The 21,702-nt window shown below is 40.2% G+C and overlaps 1 protein-coding gene across 1 annotated transcript in view; it reads right to left on the reverse strand.

Moving 5' to 3' along the window:
* POLN (DNA polymerase nu) overlaps nucleotides 1-21,702 on the reverse strand; it is a 170,886-nt gene that overhangs the window by 58,989 nt on the left and 90,195 nt on the right. Inside the window, exon 15 of the mRNA XM_075543610.1 lies at nucleotides 661-718. Coding sequence (XP_075399725.1) covers nucleotides 661-718 — 58 coding nt within the window. The remainder of the gene's footprint in view (nucleotides 1-660; nucleotides 719-21,702) is intronic.

The raw sequence follows: 21,702 nt of genomic DNA on the forward strand, positions 1-21,702 counted from the left end.
CAGCACTTCCCAAAGGGGGTGCTACCACTTCCCGGGGTGCTGGAATGATCCAGGGGGCTGCAAATGCAGACACCTACACTTTATCCTGGATTATGGGCTGTAGTACAAAAAGGGTGAGTTGTGGAGTTTTTTGTTTGTTTGTTTTCTGAAGCGGAGGTGGTAGGGAATCTGCGTTCTAAGGGACGCTCCTCAAGTAGGTGTGTTTTGCCAAGACCCTCCCCGAGGGCAGCAGTGCCTCAAGCCAAGGGTGGAAGTGCAGCATTTGTTGGAAATGCGCACTAACAACCGAGACCTGTTCTTCGGTGGACATTTACCCATTAGCATACTGCAGTGGCTTCCTGAAGAGAAGGACAGTGTGGAGTGGTTTTGCAACTGTCCCCAGTGGTTTCCTGACTTTAAGGGGGTGCTATTGTGTGTTTTCTTTCTTGGGAGAGGTGGTAGGAGTGGAGCTACTGACTTTGTGTAATTATCATCTATTTTAACTTGCAGACTGCTAAAGGGAGGGACCTGAGCTCTCATGTTTGGTTTTGTTTTTCTTTTTGACGCATATTTAGAGCTGGGTGAACTGTTAGTAGAGAACAACCATTCCAAGGGCATCTAGGTTTTTAGAAACAAAGCTAGCAGAGATTTTAGCAAATGAGAAAGAAAGGTATCAGTTACCTTTGCAGTGCTGAGGCTGAGTGATTTGAATCGGGTACTTGGAGATACCCTGGATGTTCTGTTAATGATAAAGGGGAGCATGGCTTCAGTTGGAATGCCCACTCTTACATCAATCTGTACTATTTAAGGGTACTTCAAAGGTGTCACATTTATTAAACATGAACTAAATAAGTAATGGCAATGTATTATGCATAAGAATATGTAATATATTGTATAATAAGCAAAGTTGATAACAATTCTTTCTGTTACAGTAATTACATACAGTCCTTCATTTTTTAGTAGCCTAAATTATGAACTCAGTTTAGGTCTTAAAAATTCCTACATAATATGGGAAAGGTAGATTTCTACAAAATTTGTATATGGTACCTTCATTTAAAGATAGCTTTTAAGATAAGGTGTCTGTTATTCCCCCATAACCACTCCTTTTCTCCTTTGATGCCCTGACCCTTGGTACCTTCCTCCATCTCAGCACTTAGGACCAATAGTTCGTGGCTATGTGTCTGCGTCCCTTCAGGAGCCTCTGTTAGGCACCTTTGTCCCTTCGCGGTTCAGGGGCAATGTGCCACAGACCACAGACACTCAGATCAGGAGAACGCCTGTCACAACCTTCTTGGCTGTTGGCGGTACATCGGCTGCTAGCACACGGCTTTGTCTGCTGCTAGAACTACGTGGCTTAGCTGGTCTTGATGGTTGTGATGTGAGGGTTGGTGCTAACTCTGAGCAGGCACAGAAGCCACTTGAGGAGGGAAAGCCGGCATTAGTGTTCCCACCTTTTCAGATTTAGGTGATGGCACTGAGGCCTGGAGGGCATAAGCCAGTGGCTTTCAAGATTTTTAAAAATCATTTAATTGGGGCTCATACAACTCTTATCACAATCCATACATCCATCGTTGTATAAAGCACATCTGTACATTCATTATGTTCACCATCCTCAAAGCATTTGCTCTCTACGTAAGCTCCTGACATCAGCTCCTCGTTTCCCCACTCCCTCCCTGGCTTTCAAGATTTTTGTACATTAGAATCAAAGGTACATTAGGATCTTTAAAAAATACCAATTAAGAAAAGAGAAAAAAATGATTAGGGCAAAGACTGTACAGATGTGCTTTATACAATTGATGTATGTATTTGTATGAACTGTGAAAAGAATTGTATCAGCCCCAATAAATTGTTAAAAATAAATAAATAAATAAATAAAAGTTTAAAAAAAAACCAATTATTCACCAGAGAAACTCAGTGGTGGAAGAGGGTTGACAGGAAAAATAGCCAGTCGGTTTGAAGTGAGATCAGAAGAAAGTATCCAAAGTGAAGAAGAGAGCGGAAACTACCGGCACGGGGGAATGAACCAACCACAGGGACTTATGAAGTAGTAGCAAAACAACATCCTCACATTGGGTCCCTTTCGTCTCTGAAGAAAAAAATGTGCAAAAACTTTTGAAGAGTTAATCGCTAAAATTTCTCCAAGTTAGTAAGAGACATACCGTATACACTCATGTATAAGCCGAGTTTTTCAGCACAAAAAATGTGCTGGAAAACTGGGGTTCAGCTTATACATGGGTCAGTGGTACCCCAGCGAGGTGTAACATCTCACTGGCCGCTCCCCTCCGCCCCCCACCCCAGGTAACGGGATGAGCACCCGTTATCTCACAGGTGATTGCCATTTCTCTACTGTTCATTCAAAGCCCCGCTGACACTGCAGGGCTTTGAATGTTTGTTTACTCACATCTCACCAATCAGAGCCGTCCTATGACGTGCATCTTTGAATAAGCCTTTTAAAGACCGTGTGCGAAGGATGTGGCATGAGTGGATGTCATCTGGTCAAGCCCGACTAACAAAAGGAAGGAATCTCATGAAGCCTGACATAGAGTTAATAGCAAAGTGGGTTCGAGATGCATGGGAAGACATTCCAGAAGACATGGTGCGACGTGCCTTCCAGAAATGTAGTCTTAGTATGCTATGGATGGCAGTGAAGACTGCGCTTTGTATGAAAATGACAGCAGTGATGGTGATGACGGCGATCTCAGTGAGGACAGCGTCTATGATGACCTCACACCAGCTGAAGCTCTGCATTGGGATACGGATGATGATGAGGAATCCAGTTTTGAAGGATTTGAATTTTTTACATTTTAGCTTGGTTGCTGATTGAGCTCAGGGAATAGTACTCTTAAGGTATCATTGGTGATACCTTATTGTTTTTGTTGAACCTATTTTCTCCTTACTGTGCTGGCTTACTAACGTTAAATGACTTGTCCTTTTATTTATGTTTTGTATTTAAAATAAATATTTAAATACATTACCCTACTGATGTCTCAGTTTTTAGTAATTTTATTTTCATTTGTTTTGATGATTGAAACTCACCAATAGCTTCTGAATTTCCCACCCTACGCTTATACTTGTCAATCAGTTTTTCTGGTTTCCCAGGTAATAATTAGGTACCTCGGCTTATACTTGGGTTGGCTTATATTCAAGTATATACAGTAATTTTTAGGATTCAAGAAGCTGGAAACAAACAAATAAAACAAAAACACCAGTTTTTTAAAAAAAGTTAAACTAAAAGGAAAGTAAGTGCTGAAAACCAAAGATTAAAAAAATATTAAGAACAGAGAAAGCAAAGTGATGCATTCCATAGAGAGGGCCAATGATTAGAACGACTACAGATTTCCCATCAGCAACCATGCAAGCCAGAAGACAGTGGGACCCTCTACATTCCATCCTGGAAACTCAGACCTCATAAGGGATTTTTAAAAATTTTGCATACATAAAAGTTTACTGTTTTGGTGTAAATCCCTGTGGACTTTAAAAAGACATGATCTCATGTATCCACAATTCTAATATCATCTAGGATAGTTTACAATCCTGAAAATTGTCCTGTGCTCCACTTATTCAACCTCATGTCCCTGAATCTGAACTGGGAACTACTGATCTATTGGGTCTCAGTTTTGCCTCTTTGAGAATTATAACTAGAACATACAGTATGTAGCCTTTTCAGGTTGTTTTTTTTTAATTCACTTACAAATATCAATGTGCATTTAAGATTCACCCATGTCCTGTGCTTTGATGGCTTAATCTTTTGTATTGTATGAGTGCATCACAGTTTGTTTAACCATTCTCCTACTGCAAGACATTTTGGCTGCTTCCAGATATGGATCAAGCTGCTGTAAGCATTTGTGTGGAGGGTTTCATGTGGACATAAGTTGTCGATGCATTTTGATAATACCTCAGAACACGATTACCAGATTGTGTGGCAGGACCCTGCTTAGTTTTGTAAGAAGCTGTCGGACTGTGCCTGAGCGATGCATGAGAGTTCCTGCTGCTCCCCATCGTCATCAGCAATTAGTATTATCAGTTGGTTAGGTGTTAGCCTTTCTCGTAGCTCTATTGCTGTTGTTTTAACATCTCTTCCTCTTTTTTGATACAACAAACTCCTCCTCATTCGCCTCTTCCTTGAGGTAGAAATTTCTAGCTCCCCAACCAGGCTTGAGTGGTCCTCATGATGCTGACTGCATCTACATACTTCTCAGGGTCCCAATATTGATCTTAGCATCATGTAACTAGGGTAATGGGTCCCTATTTCCTAGAAGAGTGCCTAGCACATGGGAAGTATTTAATGTTTGTTTATTGAATGAGTGAAGGTGAAGGTCATTCAAAGCATATCAGTAATCAAAAAGTGAGTATACATAAAATGTAAATTGCAACTTTTAAAACCTATTTCTACTTATGCTTTTTGTATCAGTTCATCAATGTTTAGGACAGGGATCCTCAAGATTTTTAAACAGGGGACCAGTACACTGTCCCTCAGACTCGTTGGAGAGCTGGACTATTGTTTTTTTTAAAAAAACTATGAACAAATTCCTATGCACACTGCACATATCTTATTTTGAAGTAAAAAACAAAGGGGGCAAAAATGCCTGGAGGGCCAGATAAATGTCTTCGGTGGGCCGCGTGTGGGCCGTGGTCTGAGGCCGCCTGGTTTAGGAAGTGCTGCTGCATGTATAATGCACTATAAGTATCCCCGTGAGGGGTAGCGATATCAGATGAACTAAGCACAAATTTCACCCTCTGGGAATTACCATCTAGTTTGGGACACACACACATACATTGTTGCAGTTCCATAGTCTCCTGTGGAGTCTAGCCTGTCAATCAGGTCATAGCCAAGGTGGCTTCTGTGTGGGCATGGCCTTCTCCTGTCTTCCTCCCTGGAGGTGGGACACACACTGTCCCTGTGAGACATTCCTGTTGACAAGCCACATGGAGACATACCGAAGTAGCCAGAGCCCTGGAGCTGGAGGAGCTACCTGGAGACTCACAACAGCACTGAGATGCTTCCACGGCCACTGGATCCACAAGACTATCCACCCACTGGCCTGTGATCTTCCTGCATTTGGCATCATTGTATGGCTTCGTGAGCCTAAAGAGGAATTTATGGACTAGTATCAGATATATGGGCTAATGTCAGACTTATGGACTGGACTGGGATGTTTTCTCAATATACAATTACTCTTTTATATAAAGCTCTTTCTTATACACACATGAATCTGCCTGGATGTATTTCTCTAGTCTACCAGGACTAACACATACATATAACATATAACATACTGCTCTTGTCTATGCGAGATAACCCGAGTTACCAAAGACAACTAAGGGCGCTCAAAGTCACCATGGTGGTGATACGATAAATGACAAACGCCTGCAACTTTCTGGAAGGAGATAGGTTCCCCTCGGGGTGGTCTGAATGTGGGCTAAGCCCTAGAACAGGACCCACCACACTGGGAGTGGGCAGATAGAAGCACGGTTGTCACATGCCTGTCATAACATCCATATCAGAAGTCACTCCAGCAAACAGATGCTGTCAAAGATCCAAACCAGGTCTTACAGACCAAGTGGCAACTGTGCCACCTGAGGAAGAAGGAGAAGGAGGAAAGCATAACCACCTATAGATACCAGGCTGCCTGGAAGCCGAAGGGCCGGGCTCTCCACTAATCTCCTCTGTCAAGGAGTTGGTCATTCGCCTTGAGTGGCATTGTCCACTCCTGATTTTTTAGGACCACTCCTATATGATTTTGAGAGGAATTTTCATGGCCAAATTGAATGAAAAGATAATGGGAACATTGAGCCGAACTTCTTGCCATCCCTAACATCAATGAGCTTTTCTCGGTGGTGAATTTCCTCACATTGATCACCCAGCACCTGTGACTATTTTAACCTCAGCCTGTCCTGTGGGCAGTGCTCAGGGTCACAATTCTCTTGCAGACTCTCATGCCCAGCGTACAGTGAGCACCTAAGTGATATGTAGTCATACATCAGAGTTTTTAAAAGTCCACCAGAATACGGAAATTGAAAGCAAATTGGGACATTTTTCTAACACTTTTTTCCTTCAAGAGCATAACTTTTGGGGGGGAGCGGGGAGGGAGGGGAAAAAAGAGGACTTGATGCAAAGGGCTTAAGTGGAGAGCAAATGCTTTGAAAATGATTAGGGCAAAGAATGTACGGCTGTGCTTTATACAATTGATGTATGTATATGTATGGATTGTGATAAGAGTTGGATGAGCCACTCATAAAATGTTTTAAAAAAAGAGTACAACTTTTGTTTCCATTAAATCGGATATGACAATTTATGAAAATTGTTTCCAAGTTCTTTGTATAAATAGACCCTGTGGAGAAGCTGCCCGGTGCTCTGTGCTCCTAGGGGTGGCTCGCGAGAAAAGTGCCATTAATGAAAATTGGGCATGCTCCTAGCATTTTTCCCCCATGATGAACTTTGATGTGTTTATAAACATAGACCTGGTCTAGGAAAATCATTATGAACAGTTTTTATTTCACATCCAGCCAAAAGGAAAGGTGCTGATTCAACTTTTTATTAGACAATTTGGCGTTTGTTCAGCTGTCAGGAGTTATAAGTGAAAATGCCACGGAGGAAAGTTTTAACCGTGGGACAGGAAGTTCTGCCAGGTCCCATTGTCTTTTAACTCAAGTCCTAACTGGTTCTGGACCTTGTTCTCAATCTACTCCAAACTTCCATATTGAGAGTGCAATAGCCGGTCAGCCTCATTACACTAACCCTGAGCTGGCAATCGCTTATCTTTTTACGGAGCCTACACTTTGCCCCCTTTTCCAGGTCATATAATTAGAATTCAACAGTAAGTAGACGCTTCAGGCTGGCTTCTTTCACTATGTTATGTTAGGTGCCATCCAGCTGGTTCTGATTTACAGCAACCCCTGTACGACACAATGAGATGCCACCTGGTCCTGTGTCAGCCTCACAATGGTTTTTTATGTTAGAGCCCATGGGTGCAGCCACTGTGTCAATAGGTTAGCTCTCTACAAAGGCCTTCTTCAGGGAGAGGCGCTGAGGATTTTTCTTCGCATGGCTGCCAAGAGCGGCATTCTTACATTTCTTCATCATCTAAAACCTTCTTATCAATTGTGGCTTTAGATGTCTCTTCTAACGTTTCTGTCTTGGCATAGCTCGTTTTTATCACTGTCCCCCTTTCACTGTGATACCACTTGTGATGCTTGCTGGCTTCAGCAATGTCTACAAGGGAACCCAGTGACATTGGTTACATTCTTCCAGGTGTGCTCCCATCCTCACTGTCTTTTTGTACTTCTAGTCCAGTCCTCCTCTTGTTCTTTTAACTCTTCCTTGTGAATTAGGTGAAAGTTATCATTATTCTTACACTCAACAATCCATACACATTTCAACTCATCCATTGCAATTTCCTCATGGTATCATCACTGATCCTGCTGCCACCATGTGTCCTCTGTCCATTCCTAACTCTCTGAACTCTATTCTTAGGTAAATACTGTCCTTTCTATTTAATGACTGATTACTCCACCATGTAGGGGAGTTCAGTACCAGACATGAGGGTGACTAACAGCCATAGTCTTGAGGTGTTCTACCCGTCTCCACCATTATTTCCTTAAGCTTACTGCTACCTGAGATTTCCATACACTTTTGAGTTGCTATTGTCCATTTCCCACCATTTGTCTGTCAGTCTGACATACTTGGGTGACTGGTGTGTTGCTGTAATTCTGGAAGAAACTACGTTACTGGTACTTCAAATGCTAGCAGGGTCACTCAGAGTGAACAGGTTTCAGCGGAGCTTCCAGAAAATGAAGAAGGAAGTAGATGCTTGAAAACTGATGCATAGAATCGAAACACTGTCAAATACTGAGAGCGAAATGAATGGAAGCAGAGCACTGTCAGAGAGAGAGAGTGCTAGAAGATGGGTCCCTTGGATCCAAGGGCACTCAAAATGTGACAGAGGGGGCAATATTTTCTTGAAATAGAGGCAACCATGGCAATGCGATTGAAGTAAAACCTGTGGGAGTGGAGCCTGATGGGTATCCATTTGCGGATGGGGCAAAACTCAAGATAAGAAGAAACCATTGCAAAAATCTACTAATAATCTTAACCTGGAAAATACAAAGTACGAATCTAGAGAAATTGAAAGTAGTAATTAAAAATGAAATGGAATGCATTAAGATTGATGTCCTATTTTCAATTGACTTATATGCGTGTGAAACTTTGGACATTGAATGAGAATAACTGATGCATTTGAAATATGGTGCTGATGAAGAATATTGAACACCCCATGTTGTTGTTGTTAGGTGTTATTGAGTCTGTCCCTGCCCATAGCGACCCTTTGAACCACAGAAGGAAACACTGCCTGGTCCTGCACCATCCTCACAATTGTGCCTTTGCTTGAGCCCATTGATGCAGTCACTGTGTCAGTCCATCTCATTGATGACCTTTCTTTCTTTTGTTGCCCGTCTATATTTCTAAGCCCAATGTCCTCCAGGGATTCATCTCTTCTGACATGTCCAAAGTATGTGAGATGAAGTTTCACCATCCTTGCCTCTAAGGAGCACTCTGGTGAAACTTTTTCCAAGACAGATTGGTTTGTCCTTTTAGCAGTCCCTGGAACTTCCAATATTCTTTACCAGCATCACAATTCAAATTCGTCATTCTTCTACGATTGTCCTTATCCAGTGTCCAACTTTCACATGCATCTGAGGCAACTGAAAATGCATGACTTGAGTCAGACACACCTTAGTCTCTGTTTTGAACTACAATCCATCTGAAGTCCGATGATAGCATGCGTTCTACTTCCTTTTCTGAATTCAGCCATGTACTGCTACAATTGTTCTGGAATAATCTTAAGCAAAAATGATATTGTTCTATAATTTGAGCATTCTGTTGGGTCACCTTGCTTTGGAATGGGTACAAATATGGCTCTCTTCTAGTCAGTTGGCCAAGTAGCTGTCTTCCAAATTTCCTGGTATAGACAAGTGTGGTAAACTAAGGGACTAGATGAGAATGCCATGCAGCTAGATCATCCATGCTCAAAATTACGGGTCTGGAAAGCCAACTCCAGTGGGGAAAACCTTCATGGTTCTGAGACATAAATAAATCCTAATATACATTCTCATGAATGAACACAGTCCCTCCTATAGCCCCCATAAAGGAGCTACCATAAGATGAATCATTCAAGGGCTTAAGTGGAGAGCAAATGCTTTCAAAATGATGAGGGCAAAGAATGTAGAAATGTGCTTTACACAATTGATGTATGTATGGATTGCGATAAGAGTTGTATGAGCCCCTAATAAAAAAAAGATGAATCATTCATGTGTCTGACTATTCCCTATGCCTGGAAGTTATCTGTAGATAAGAGTGACCAGGTTCTATAGGTAACCCACCGTAAAATGTAGCAAACTTATTTTTTTTGTTTTTAAAAAAATAATTTTTATTGGGCACTTACAGCTCTTATGACAATCCATACATACACCCACTGTGTCAAGCACATTTGTACATATGTTGCCATCATCAATTTCAAGACATTTTCTTTCTACTTGAGACCTTGGTATCAGCTCATTCCTGCACCCTCCCTTCCTGTAAACTCTGTTTCGATATCTCTTGCTGATCAGAGGTTACTAACCCTGGGGAGGGTTGGGTCGGGAGGGGGAATGTGGTCAACTAGCACTAGGTCAGTCAAGAGGATGACTCACCTCATTGCTTGTTTATTATGTATTTGCTTATGATCACCCATTGACTTTGTAACATGCTAGCTGTATGACGTGCATACTTTATGAAAGAGCTGTAAGCCCCATTATATATACTCATTGGAAAACACATTCATTCTCTCCGTCCTGAAATTGGACAAGGAGACCCTTTGCCCTGTTGCATTGTTTCATAAGCTTGTGGAAACATTTTAATTGCTATTCCATCAATTCCTAGAGCCTTGTTTTTGGCTAATGCTTTCAGTGCCTACAATATTGATCTTTATTCATCCCATATAATTTTTAATGACTCCCGACTTTCTTTGACTCCTACCTCATACAGTCTGCATTCCCATTATTATTGACGCGTGTAGCTGTTTCTTCTTATTTTGAACAGTGCCCCACAAGCACGTGAATGTCATGGAGCTTCACTCCATCCCCATCGCTATAGCACGGACAGGGCAGCTCTTCATCAGTCATATTGTGAGTGTCTTCCAACCTGAGCGGCTCATCTTTTGGCACTATCTCTGACAATATTTTGTTTCTGTTCACTAGGTTTTTAGTAACGGATGGTCTTGATAGAGCTTTCAGTGGCTAATTCCTCTGAAGTGGGACAGCCTACTCCTTCATATTTTATTCTTAGTCTGAAAGCTCTGCTGAGTCCTGTTCCCACAGGGTGACCTGACTGGGATTTGAAACACCAATGGCATGGGTTTCAGCATCACAGCAACTCCCAAACCACCACAGTATGACAGACTGGCGGGCAAGTTGTGGGAAGATGTTATTAAAGTTCTTCAATTTCTTCACTAGGGTTAGGGTGTGAATTTGAATAACAGTTGCATTAATTTGGATTTCCTTGAATGTAGCTGGATATAATCTTATCACAGACAGCATTGTACTCCAACACAGTTGTGGAAATGTCCTTTTTGACAATGATTGTATCATATCCAGCCTCGTAACATGATGTCCTGATTTAAAATGACCAACAGCAATCCATTTCAGCTCGTACGTTCCATTTCATTTGTGGTGACTTCCCATTTTCCTGGATTCATACTTCATACATCCCAAGTTCCCATTATTAGATTTTCTGAGCAGTTTCTTCTCCTTTTGAGGAGTGCCCCATTAGTAAATGAAAGTCTCAAAGGCTTCCGTTTCTAACAGTGTTTCAATGCTAAGGTTTTTATCAGCTAATTCCTCCAAAATGGGCAGCCTATTCCTTCTTCATAGTATACTCTTAGTCTGGAAGCTCTGCTGAAGTCCAAACACTTTGGGTGCTCCTGCTGGTATTTGAAATACCAGTGATATAGCTTCCAGTATTACAGCAGGCCACCACAGTACGACAAACTGACTGACACGTGGCGAGTACTTGATATAGACCCTGACAAATTAAAAAATTATATTGTAAATTCTCAATGAACCACTAAAATAACCAATCAAAATGTGAAGCTAATAAGCCAAAAAAGAATATAAAATAAAATCATTAAAAAGCCAAAGTAAAAAAAAATCTTTTAAAGGAGGCAAAGGGAAGCAAATACCATTTGAGATAAATAAAAAAATAACAAAATAATAATAGACTTTTACCTAATCCTATGAATAGTCACATTAAATGTAAGTGAACTGAACATGCTGGTAAAAGGAAGGTATTCAAAGGAATTATGATGGTTTGGATTATATTTCCCAAAAGCGTGTTTCAAGTTGACTGGGTCATGATTTTCAACAATTTGCAAGTTATGTAGTGATGCTATATAATGATGTAGTTACATAATGATTCAGTCCTCCTCGGTAATGTGATCTGCTGAGATCCTCCAATCAGTTGCGAAGGGATTAGAGTAGCATATAACACCCCTAATCAAGTCTCAGCCCTGGTCCAATGTAAGGGGGCTTCCTAGGAGTGTGGTCCACATCACCTTTCATCTTACAAGAGATACAAAGAGAGAGAAATGAACTGAGAAAGAGGGATCTCAGCACCTAAATACCATCAAGAAGAAGAGCTAGGATGGTAATGAACTGTGAACCTCCTGCGCTCAGGGGACAATTGAAGACAAGGCACATGGAGATCTACAAGGGATGCCAAGCTCATAAATGTTGAATGGAAAAAGGGCCTTCTAAAAGCTAAGAGAGAGCAAAAGCCATCCATTAGAGCTGGTGCTCTGAATTCAGACATCTGGCTTCTTAAATTATGAGATAATGCATTTCTGCTTGTTAAAGTAAAAAATAAAGTAAAATTAAAAGGCAGACATTGTCAGAAGGGATAAAAAAGCAAGACCTAGCTGTATGCTGCTAACAGTAAACGTGCATTAAATATGAAGTCACAGAGAGGTGAAAAGTGAAAGGATGAAAAAGGCTAAGCTCACACTAGTCTAAAGAAAACTGGAGTGGATATTTTGTATTCACATTAGATTTTATACATTTATTCTTCATAAAATCATCTTAAATTTCCAATTCATTTAGTAAACTAATATTAAATTTATATTTAAACGTTAGACAAAATGGATTTCAAAGCAAAGAATAAATAGTGCCAGGGAATTAAAAAAAGGTCAATTCCTCAAAATGGGTATAAAATGTGGTAAAGAAAGCTGATGGTGCCCAGCTATTAAAAGATATAGTGTCTGGGGTCTTAAAGGCTTGCAGTTAAACAGGAGGCTATCTAGTCGGGAAGCAACAAAACCCACACGGAAGAAGTACACCAGTCTGTGTGATCATGAGGTGTTGATCAGAAAAGGTATCAGAAGTTCAAAAGCAAGCAATCAAATCAATGTGAAGGAACCTGGACAAGTGGAGACCCAAAACCCACCTGCAGTTAACTGGATAGTCTCTCTCAGAAGGGCCACACAGAAGAGATGACAAATCAGGATGAAACACATAACTATCTTGTAGTTCTTTAATATTTCCTCCCCTTACTATTATGGTTTTTACTTGTTTTACCTCATTAGTCACGTTAGATTTGTGTATGTTCATTTGTATAATTAACACCATTTAATACCAACAAAGCCCACATGGAAGAAGCACACCAACCTGTGTGACCATGAGGTGTTGATAGGATCAGGTATCAGGCATCAAAGAACAAAAAATCATATCATTGTGAATGAGGGGGAGTGTGGAGTGGAGACCCAAAGCCCATCTGTAGGCAACTGGCATCCCCCTACAGAAGGGTCGTGGGGAGCTGACGAGCCAGTCAGGGTGCAGTATAGCACTGATGAAACATACAACTTTCCTCATGAAACATACAACTTAGTTCATGATCCCAATTCTACCTTTCAAATCCGGCTAGACCAGGGGATGTACACTGGTATAAATAAGAGCTGGAAACACAGGGAATCCAGGACAGATAAACCCCTCAGGACCAATAATGAAAGTAGAGATACCAGGAGGGTAAGTGGAAGGTGAGGGAGAAAGAGGGAATCAATCACAATGATCTACACATGACCTCCTCCCTGGGGGTTGGAAAACAGAAAAGTGGGTGAAGGGAGACATCGGACAGTGTAAGACATGGAAAAATAATAATAATTTATAAATTATCAAGGGTTTGTGAGTGAAGGAGGGTGAGGAAAAAATGAGGAGCTGATACCAAGGGCTCAAGTAGAAAGCAAATGTTTTGAGAATGATGATGGCAACAAATGTACAAATGTGCCTGACACAATATGTATGTATTGTGATAAGAGTTGTACGAGCCCCCCCAGTACAATGATTTATTAAAAAAAAAAAGATCATTTGGTACATGAAAGCCAAGATAGATAACCCTTCAGAACCAGTAACAGGAGTAGTGGCTCCCTGAGGGAATGGGAAGTGAGGGGGGGAAGGGAAGAGGAGAAAGGGGGACTGATAGCACTGGTGACTGTATAACTCCACTGAGGGGAGCAAACAATAGAATTGTACATGAGTGGATATATTAGATGGTGTAAGATGTGGCTAAATAAGTAAATAAAAATAAGGGTTCCTTGGGAATAAGGTGGGGGAGGGAGGGCATAAAGGGGAACTTACATGAAGAAGTTCAAGAAGAAAAACGTTTGGAAACTGACTGTGGTAGCAATTGTACAATATTACTCGATGTGATTGAACTATGCAATGTTATGATATCTGTAAGAACGCTCAATAAAATGATAAAAATAAAAGTAAAAAAGAGTTTGTTAAAAAAGGTCAGTTTCTAAAAGACAAAAACAACTCTAAACATTTCTTCCCCTAATAAAAGGGCTATAAATTACATGAGACAAAAACTGCAAGGTAATTACAAGTGATGGACCTGCAACAAGAAAAAGAAAAATCCACAATCATGATTAGAGATTTAAATATCTTGCGAAAATTATGGAGGCCCGATGGCACCAAGGCTTACGTGCTGAGTCGTGAACCTCAAGGCCGGTGGTCCACACTGGCCAGCTGTTCGGAGGGAGAAAGGAGACTGACTATCTCTTCCCACAAAGGTTCCCGGCCTCAGACACCCCACGGAGCAGTTCTTTTCTACTCTGTTTTCCAGAGTCCCACTCTGAATCAGAATTGAGGCAACAGCAGGTTTTTTGTTTTGTTTTTTAAGTCTGTCAATAAGTGATCAAACAATCAAAACAAAATTTGCAAATATAAAGTAGATTTGGACAAAACCAATTTGCTTTAATTGGTACTTACAGAACATTTCACCCACCAGTAGTAGAATACATAACCTGCTCAACCGTACATGGAACATTTACCAAGATAGACATTTTTATGGGCCATAAAACAAGACTGAATAACTTTAAAAGGATTCAAGTCATGTAAAGTGCATTCTCTGACCAGAATGGATTAAGTTAGTAACAGAAAGATATTGGATTTATACCCTTCAGTGGCACTGAATTATACATGTGGAAGTTATTGAATTGGAGAATGTTTAGCTGTGTATATTTTTGCCATAATTTAAAAATAATTAACTGAATAACAATGAGTACAAGAAGAAAGTGTTCTAAATTGATTGTGGTAATGACTTTACAACTCTTCTTGATATGATTGAACTACTGAATGTATGATATGTGGATGAAGTGCCAATAAAACTGCTAAATGTATAGAATGATATAAATACTACATTAATGTATATTCCATATAACATTAATATATAAGTAGATTAACACACAAGTATATAACCATACCAGCATATTAACATAAAGCTATACCATAAATATTAAATGATATATAAATCTTAAAAAGATATTTGGAAAATCACCAAAGATTTAGAAACTAAGTAACAAACTTCTAATTACCTCATGGGTTAAAAAAATAGCAAAGAGGTTACTAGAAAGATTTCTGAAATGAAGAAAATGAAATTACAACATGTCAGAATTTTTAACGATGCTACTAAAGCAGTACTTAGGGTACTGGTTCTCAACCAGTGAGTCATGACCCCTTTGAGGGCTGAATGACCCCTTCCCAGGGGCCACCTAAGACCATCGGAAAATACATGTTTCCAATGGTCTTAGGAACCAGGTGGGTCTTAGGAACATGTCTTAGGAACATGTCTCCAGGCGGGTCCGCCTACATGCAGATACAACCATTACAAGTACCCAGCGTGATGACATCATTTAGTCAACCCCATCACATACACTCTGTACAAATACAGGTCGATATGACAGAGTTGGCGCCATAATGTACTTATGCAGACCAGTCACACGTGTGGAGAGCAGCTACTGTGTAGAAAGCAGCTGCTGTGCTGAAAGCAGCTACTCTGTTAAATGCAGCAGTATTAGAGGTAAAACGACACTTCATGCTACTCTGTTAAATGCAGCAGTATTAGAGGTAAAACGACAATTATGATTACTGGGTACATGTAAAATCATCAACTACTGAAAAAAATCTGTACAATGGGAAAAGATTCTGGATGCTGATCAGTCTTTTTATATTCAACTGTGGTTGGTGTGAATACTGCCCCCTTGTGAAAGTAACAGAATGGTAAATCATAGGAAACTAATGAACTGTATTGACTGAACTATGCATGTATCATCTTTTATATTATTAAAGCTATTGTTACATATTATTTTCATTAGCAAACCATCCTATGACAATGGATTATGTAGAGAAGGACGTTAAGAAAAGAAAATATAGTGAGAATTTTTTACAGTATGGTTTTACCTCAATAATTAAAGCACTGGGGGAGTGCAGTGGAACAGCAAGGGAATGGAGTGGCAAGGTCCCCAGGGAATGCTGAAAGTGGACTTTGGGGCCAGGGCATGGTGCCCCAACAGACTTGACTGGAAAACACTCCTAAAGGCCAACAAACGATCCTTGAATTAACTAAAACAAAAACAAAAAAAAACACAGGCTCTAAATGCTTCTTGCCCCCCCTCTCCCACTGTCATGATCCGAATCCTACCTTGCAAGTCTGACTAGACCAGAGGATGTACACTGGTACAGATGGGAATTGGAAGCACAGGGAATCCAGGGCGGATGATCCCCTCAGGACCAGGGGTGTGGGTGGCGATACTGGGAGGGCCTAGGGAGGGTGGGTTGGAAAGGGGTAACCGATTACAAGGATCCACATATAACCTTCTCCCTGGGGGACATACAACAGAAAAGTGGGTGCAGGGAGACATGGGACAGAGCAAGATATGACAAAATAATAATTTATAAACAATCAAGGGTTCATGAGGGAGGGCGAGTGGGGAGGGAGGGGAAAAATGAGGACCTGATGCCAGGGGCTTGGGTGGAGAGCAAATGTTTTGAGAATGATGAGGGCAACGAATGTAAAAATGTTCTTTACACAATTGATGTACGTATGGATTTTGATGAGTTGTATGAGTTCCTAATAAAATGATTTTTAAAAAATTACAGCAGGAATTGAGAAACCGCAAAGTGTTATTTGTTGTGAAGTTCTATCAGCTGAATCTATGAAGCTGAACAAACTAAAATGCCATTTTGATAGCAATCATGTGAGCTTTGCCGGCACGGATGCCAACTCTTTTAGAAGCAAAGCTGATGGACTGAAGAAAGTCAGACTTGGCACTGGTGGCATGTACCCCAAACAAACGTAGCAGCTGTTGAAGCTTCCTATTTGGTGGCACTCAGAATCGCCAGAGCTATGAAACCTCACACCATTGCTGAGGATTGACTGTTGCCAGCACCCAAAGACATTGTTCCAGTGATGATCAGAGATGAATTTGTTACGAAATTGAGTGCAAGTTCCTTATCTAATGACACTGTCTGCAGAAGAATAGATGACATGTCTGCTGATATTCTTATCAGGTAATCCATGAAATTAAATTTGCCCCACTTCCAATATTGAGCATCCAGCTTGATGACTCTACAGACGTTGCAAACTGTTCAGTTACTGGTTTCCGTGAGGTATATTAACGATGGCGACTTCAAAGATGAGTTTCTTTTTTGCACACCTCTTGAAATGACAACTACTGCACATGATGTATTTGACACTGTTGGCTCATTTCTGAAAGAGCATAAGGTCTCTTGAGAAAAGGTTTGTGGTGTTTGCACAGATGGTGCTGCAGCTCTGCTAGGATGTCGATCTGGATTTCAACATTTGGTGCTGAATGAGGCACCAAAAGTCATCGGAACTCACTATATAATTCATCAGCAAATATTAGCAACAAAGACGCTGCCACAAGAGTTACACAAAACAATGACAAGCGTCATAAATTCTGTCAATTTTGTAAAAACGGTTTTTGCAACTGTGCAACAAGTTGGATGCACCAAATAATGCTGCGCTATTTTACACTGAAGTGAGATGGTGGTTGAGAGAAAAACTTTTATTTTTTTCTGTTCTTTACTTTTTAAAATCTTTTTTTTTCTTCCTTTTACATTTTATTAGGGACTCATACAACTCTTACCACAATCCATACATATACATACATCAATTGTATAAAGCACATCCATACATTCCCTGCCCCAATCATTCTCAAGGCATTTGCTCTCCACTTAAGCCCCTTGCATCAGGTCCTCTTTTTTTCTCCCCTCCCTCCCCATTCCCCCCTCCCTCATATGCCCTTGGTAATTTATACATCGTTATTTTGTCATATCTTGCCCTATCCGGAGTCTCCCTTCCCCCTTCTCTGCTGTCCCTCTCCCAGGGAAGAGGTCACATGTGGATCCTTGTAATCAGTTCCCCCTTTCCAACCCACTCACCCTCCACTCTCCCAGCATCGTCCCTCACACCCTTGGTCCTGAAGGTATCATCCACCCTGGATTCCCTGTACCTCCAACCCTCATATGCACCAGTGTACAGCCTCTGTCCTATCCAACCCTGCAAGGTAGAATTCGGATCATGGTAGTTGGGGGGTTTAAAATCATTTTATTGGGGGCTTATACAACTCTTCTCACAACCTATACCTACATCCATTGTGTCAAGCACATTTGTACATTTGTTGACACCATCATCATTCTCAAAACATTTGCTTTCTACTTGAGCCGTTGGTATCAGCTCATTTTCCCCTCCCTCGTGAACCCTTGATAATTTATAAATGATTACTTTGTCATATCTTACACTGTCTGACGTCTCCCTTTACCCACTTTTCTGTTGTCCTTTCCCAGGGAGGAGGTTATATGTAGATCCCTGTAATCAGGTCCCCCTTTCTACCCCACCCTCCCTTTGCCCTCCTGGTATTGCCACTCTCAGCACTGGTCCTGAAGGGATCATCTGTCCAGGATTCCCTGAGTTTCCAGTTCCTATCTGTACCAGTGTATAAGAGAGGAAAGGCTTTAAAACGTGTTTTTGAGGTTCGTGATGAACTCAAAACGTTTTTTAATGAGAAAGCAAGACCACAGTTCGAAGAACTTTTCAGTAATAATAGTGAACTGCAGAAAATAGCTTACTTGGTTGCCATCTTGAATGAGTTAAATTTATCACTGCAACATGCCTCAATTTGTCTAAAAAGATCCAATCATTCCAAATGAAACTTCAGCTAGGGTTAAAAAAAACTGAATGAAAATAAAATTTACATGTTGCCTACCTTATCTGTTTTCTGTGAGGAACATGACATTGAACCAGACAAAAGGATTACAATGACAATTTCTGTGAAAGAACCCTTGCAAATGCTTGCAGAAGAAATTTCATCGTACTTCCCAGATGTACCTGACACTCCATTTGCACTTGCCAGAAGCTCGTTCAGTTAAAGTTGAAGATGTTCCTGAGACAGCACAAGAGGAGTTCATTGAACTTATTAACAGCGATGCAGCGAGAACTGATTTCTCTGCGATGCCAGTTATAAAATTCTGGATCAAGTGTTTGCAGTCATGTCCTTTTGTGTCTGAGACTGTATTGCGCCTTCTTCTTCCATTTCCAACAACATATCTTTGTGAACAGGGTTTTCCAGCTTATTGGTTATTAAGTCTAGATACAGAAGTAGACTTGTTGTGGAAGATGATCCTTGTTGTGCTCTTGCAAGGACTGCCCCAAGAATTTCTGATCTGGTGAGAAAGAAGCTATCTCAACCTTCCCACTGACATTGGCTTTTTCTTCCTACTGTTGCAAATGTAGCAATGCAGTTTACTGTTGTTATATTAAGACTGTTACCCATGCTGCACCGTGCATCAAAACATAGTTAGAAATAAATATTTCACAATATTGTGATTAATCACTATGCTTTAATTCTGTTCCGTTTGTAACAATGAAAATATATCCCACATACCAGATATTTACATTATGATTCATAACAGTAGCAAAATTACAGTTATGAAGTAGCAACAAAAATAATTTTATGGTTGGGGTCACCACAACATGAGGAACTGTATTAAAAGGTCACAGCATTACAAAGGTTGAGAACCACTGACAGGGGGAAATTTATAGCACCAAATGCCTATATTGGAAAAGAAGAAAGGTCTTAATCAAAATGCAGTTCTATCTGAGGAAACTGAAGAAAGGAGCAAATTAAACCCAGAGTAAGCAGAAGAAAGTGATGGCACAGATAAAAGCATAAATCAATTAAGTTGAAAACAAAAACAATCTCGAAAACAATAGAACCCAAACCTAGTTCCTCGAGGACATCAATAAAATTGATAAACCTCTAGCCAAACTGATCAGAAAAAAACAGCGAGAAGACACAAATGACCACATTAGAAATAAAAGAAGTAGCATCATTCCAGATTCTATAAATATTAAAATAAAGAAATGTTATGAGTAACTTTATGCCAATAATTTTGACAATCAAAATGAGGTGGGCAAATTCCTTGAAATATGCAAACTACCAAACTCACTCTAAACGAAGCAGATAACCCAAGTAGCTCTGTAACTACTAAATAAATTGAATTTGTAGCTTAATACCCTCCACAAGGAACACTCAATGCCCAGATGGCCTCACTAGTGAATTTCACCAAAGAAGTAAAGAAGAAATAATACCAAATCTATACAAATACTTCCAGAGAATTGAAGAGGAGGGAATACTTTTCAATTCATTATCTGAGGTCAGCATCACCCTGATATCAAGACCAGATAAAGACATTAAAATAAAATAAATCTGCTAACCTATAGTCTTCTTTCAATTAGTTGCAAAAGTTCTAAACAAAATGTTATTAAATTCAATCCAACAACATAAAATATTATGTTGTGGTACTTACATAACCTGGTGGCAATTTGAGATGAGAGAGGATAAAGAGTGAAGAGGTGGGATCTAGTCTGTCAATTGGGTTATAGCCAATGAGATCTCTGTAGGCATGACCTTCCCCTGAGGATTCTGGGAACTCATATTTCCTCCTTGGAGGCTGGAGAGACTCTCTTGGCTCACTCCCTGAGACACACTCTACTGACAAGACACATGGCACAACGCTGATAGACCCTGAGACCTGGGAACTGGAGGAGCCATGTGGAGACCCCTGCTAGTGCTGAAATGTGTCCACCACCACTGGATCCACAAAACTTTGCACCCACTGGCCTGTGATTTTCCTGCCCTTGGCATCACTGCATGTGTTGTGTGAGTCTGAAGAGGACTTTATAGATGGGTATGGGACACATGGGCTAATATCGGAATTATGGACTTGACTGGACTGGGCAGGGATGTTTTCTCAGTGTTCAACTGCTCTTGTGTATAAACCTCTTCTTTATACACATGAGTCTCCCTGGATTTGTTTCTCCAGTCTACCCAGACTAGCATACGTGCTAAGACAAAGTGAGGTAATACATCATTGTGGTAATTAAAAAAGTAAAAACCTATTATCACCTCAATAAAAAATGGCATCTGAAAAAAAAAAAGACATCTACCATCCATTCCTGATACAAAGTCTTAGCTGACTGGTACTAGAAGGGAGCTTCCTCAATTTGCCTAAGGGTAGCTGTGTGAAACCTACCACTGATATCCTTAACAATGAAATGAATGATTTCGTTAATAGGCAACCAGGGAAAAAACAGATGTATGCTCTTACTCCTTTTATTCAGGAATAGGAAGTTCTGGTTAATGAAATTAGGCAAGAAAAAGAAGTTTAAAAATTCATATTGGAAAAAAAGTAGAAATTCCTTTATTCACAACTGGCACGATCACTTATATAGAAACTGAGGAAATCTGCAGGAAAATTACTAGAACTAATAAGTTAATTTAGCAAAGCTACAGGATGCAAAGTCAAGATTTAAAAGTCAACTACATGTCTAGAAGCATAGCAATGAAAAAATGAATATGGCTTGAGTGTTTATTATCTTACATATCTAATTTATAATAGCATCAAAATATAAAATACTCAGAAATATGGCAAAATATACATTAGATCTGTATTCTAAACACTTCTTAGGGAGAAATTAAAGACTATCTAAATCAGTGGTTCTCAATGTTCCTAATACCACGACCCTTTAATACAGTTCCTCATGTTGTGGTGACCCCAACCATAAAATTATTTTCATTGCTACTTCATAACTGTAATTTTGCTACTGTTATGAATTGGGCAAGCCCTGTGAAAGGGTCGCTCAACCCTCCAAAGAGGTCATGACCCACAGGTTCAGAGCTGCTGATCTAAGTAAATAGAGAGTGATACCTTTTCCATAAATGGAAGACAAAATATTTTTAAGTTGTCAATTTTCCCCAAATTGAATCACTGAGTCAATGTAATTCCATCAATTTCAGTATATCTTTTCTTTGGTAGAAATTGGTAAGATGATTCTAA

Source organism: Tenrec ecaudatus, chromosome 3 (assembly GCF_050624435.1).
Source record: "Tenrec ecaudatus isolate mTenEca1 chromosome 3, mTenEca1.hap1, whole genome shotgun sequence".
In the NCBI taxonomy this organism is placed as follows: domain Eukaryota; kingdom Metazoa; phylum Chordata; class Mammalia; order Afrosoricida; family Tenrecidae; genus Tenrec; species Tenrec ecaudatus.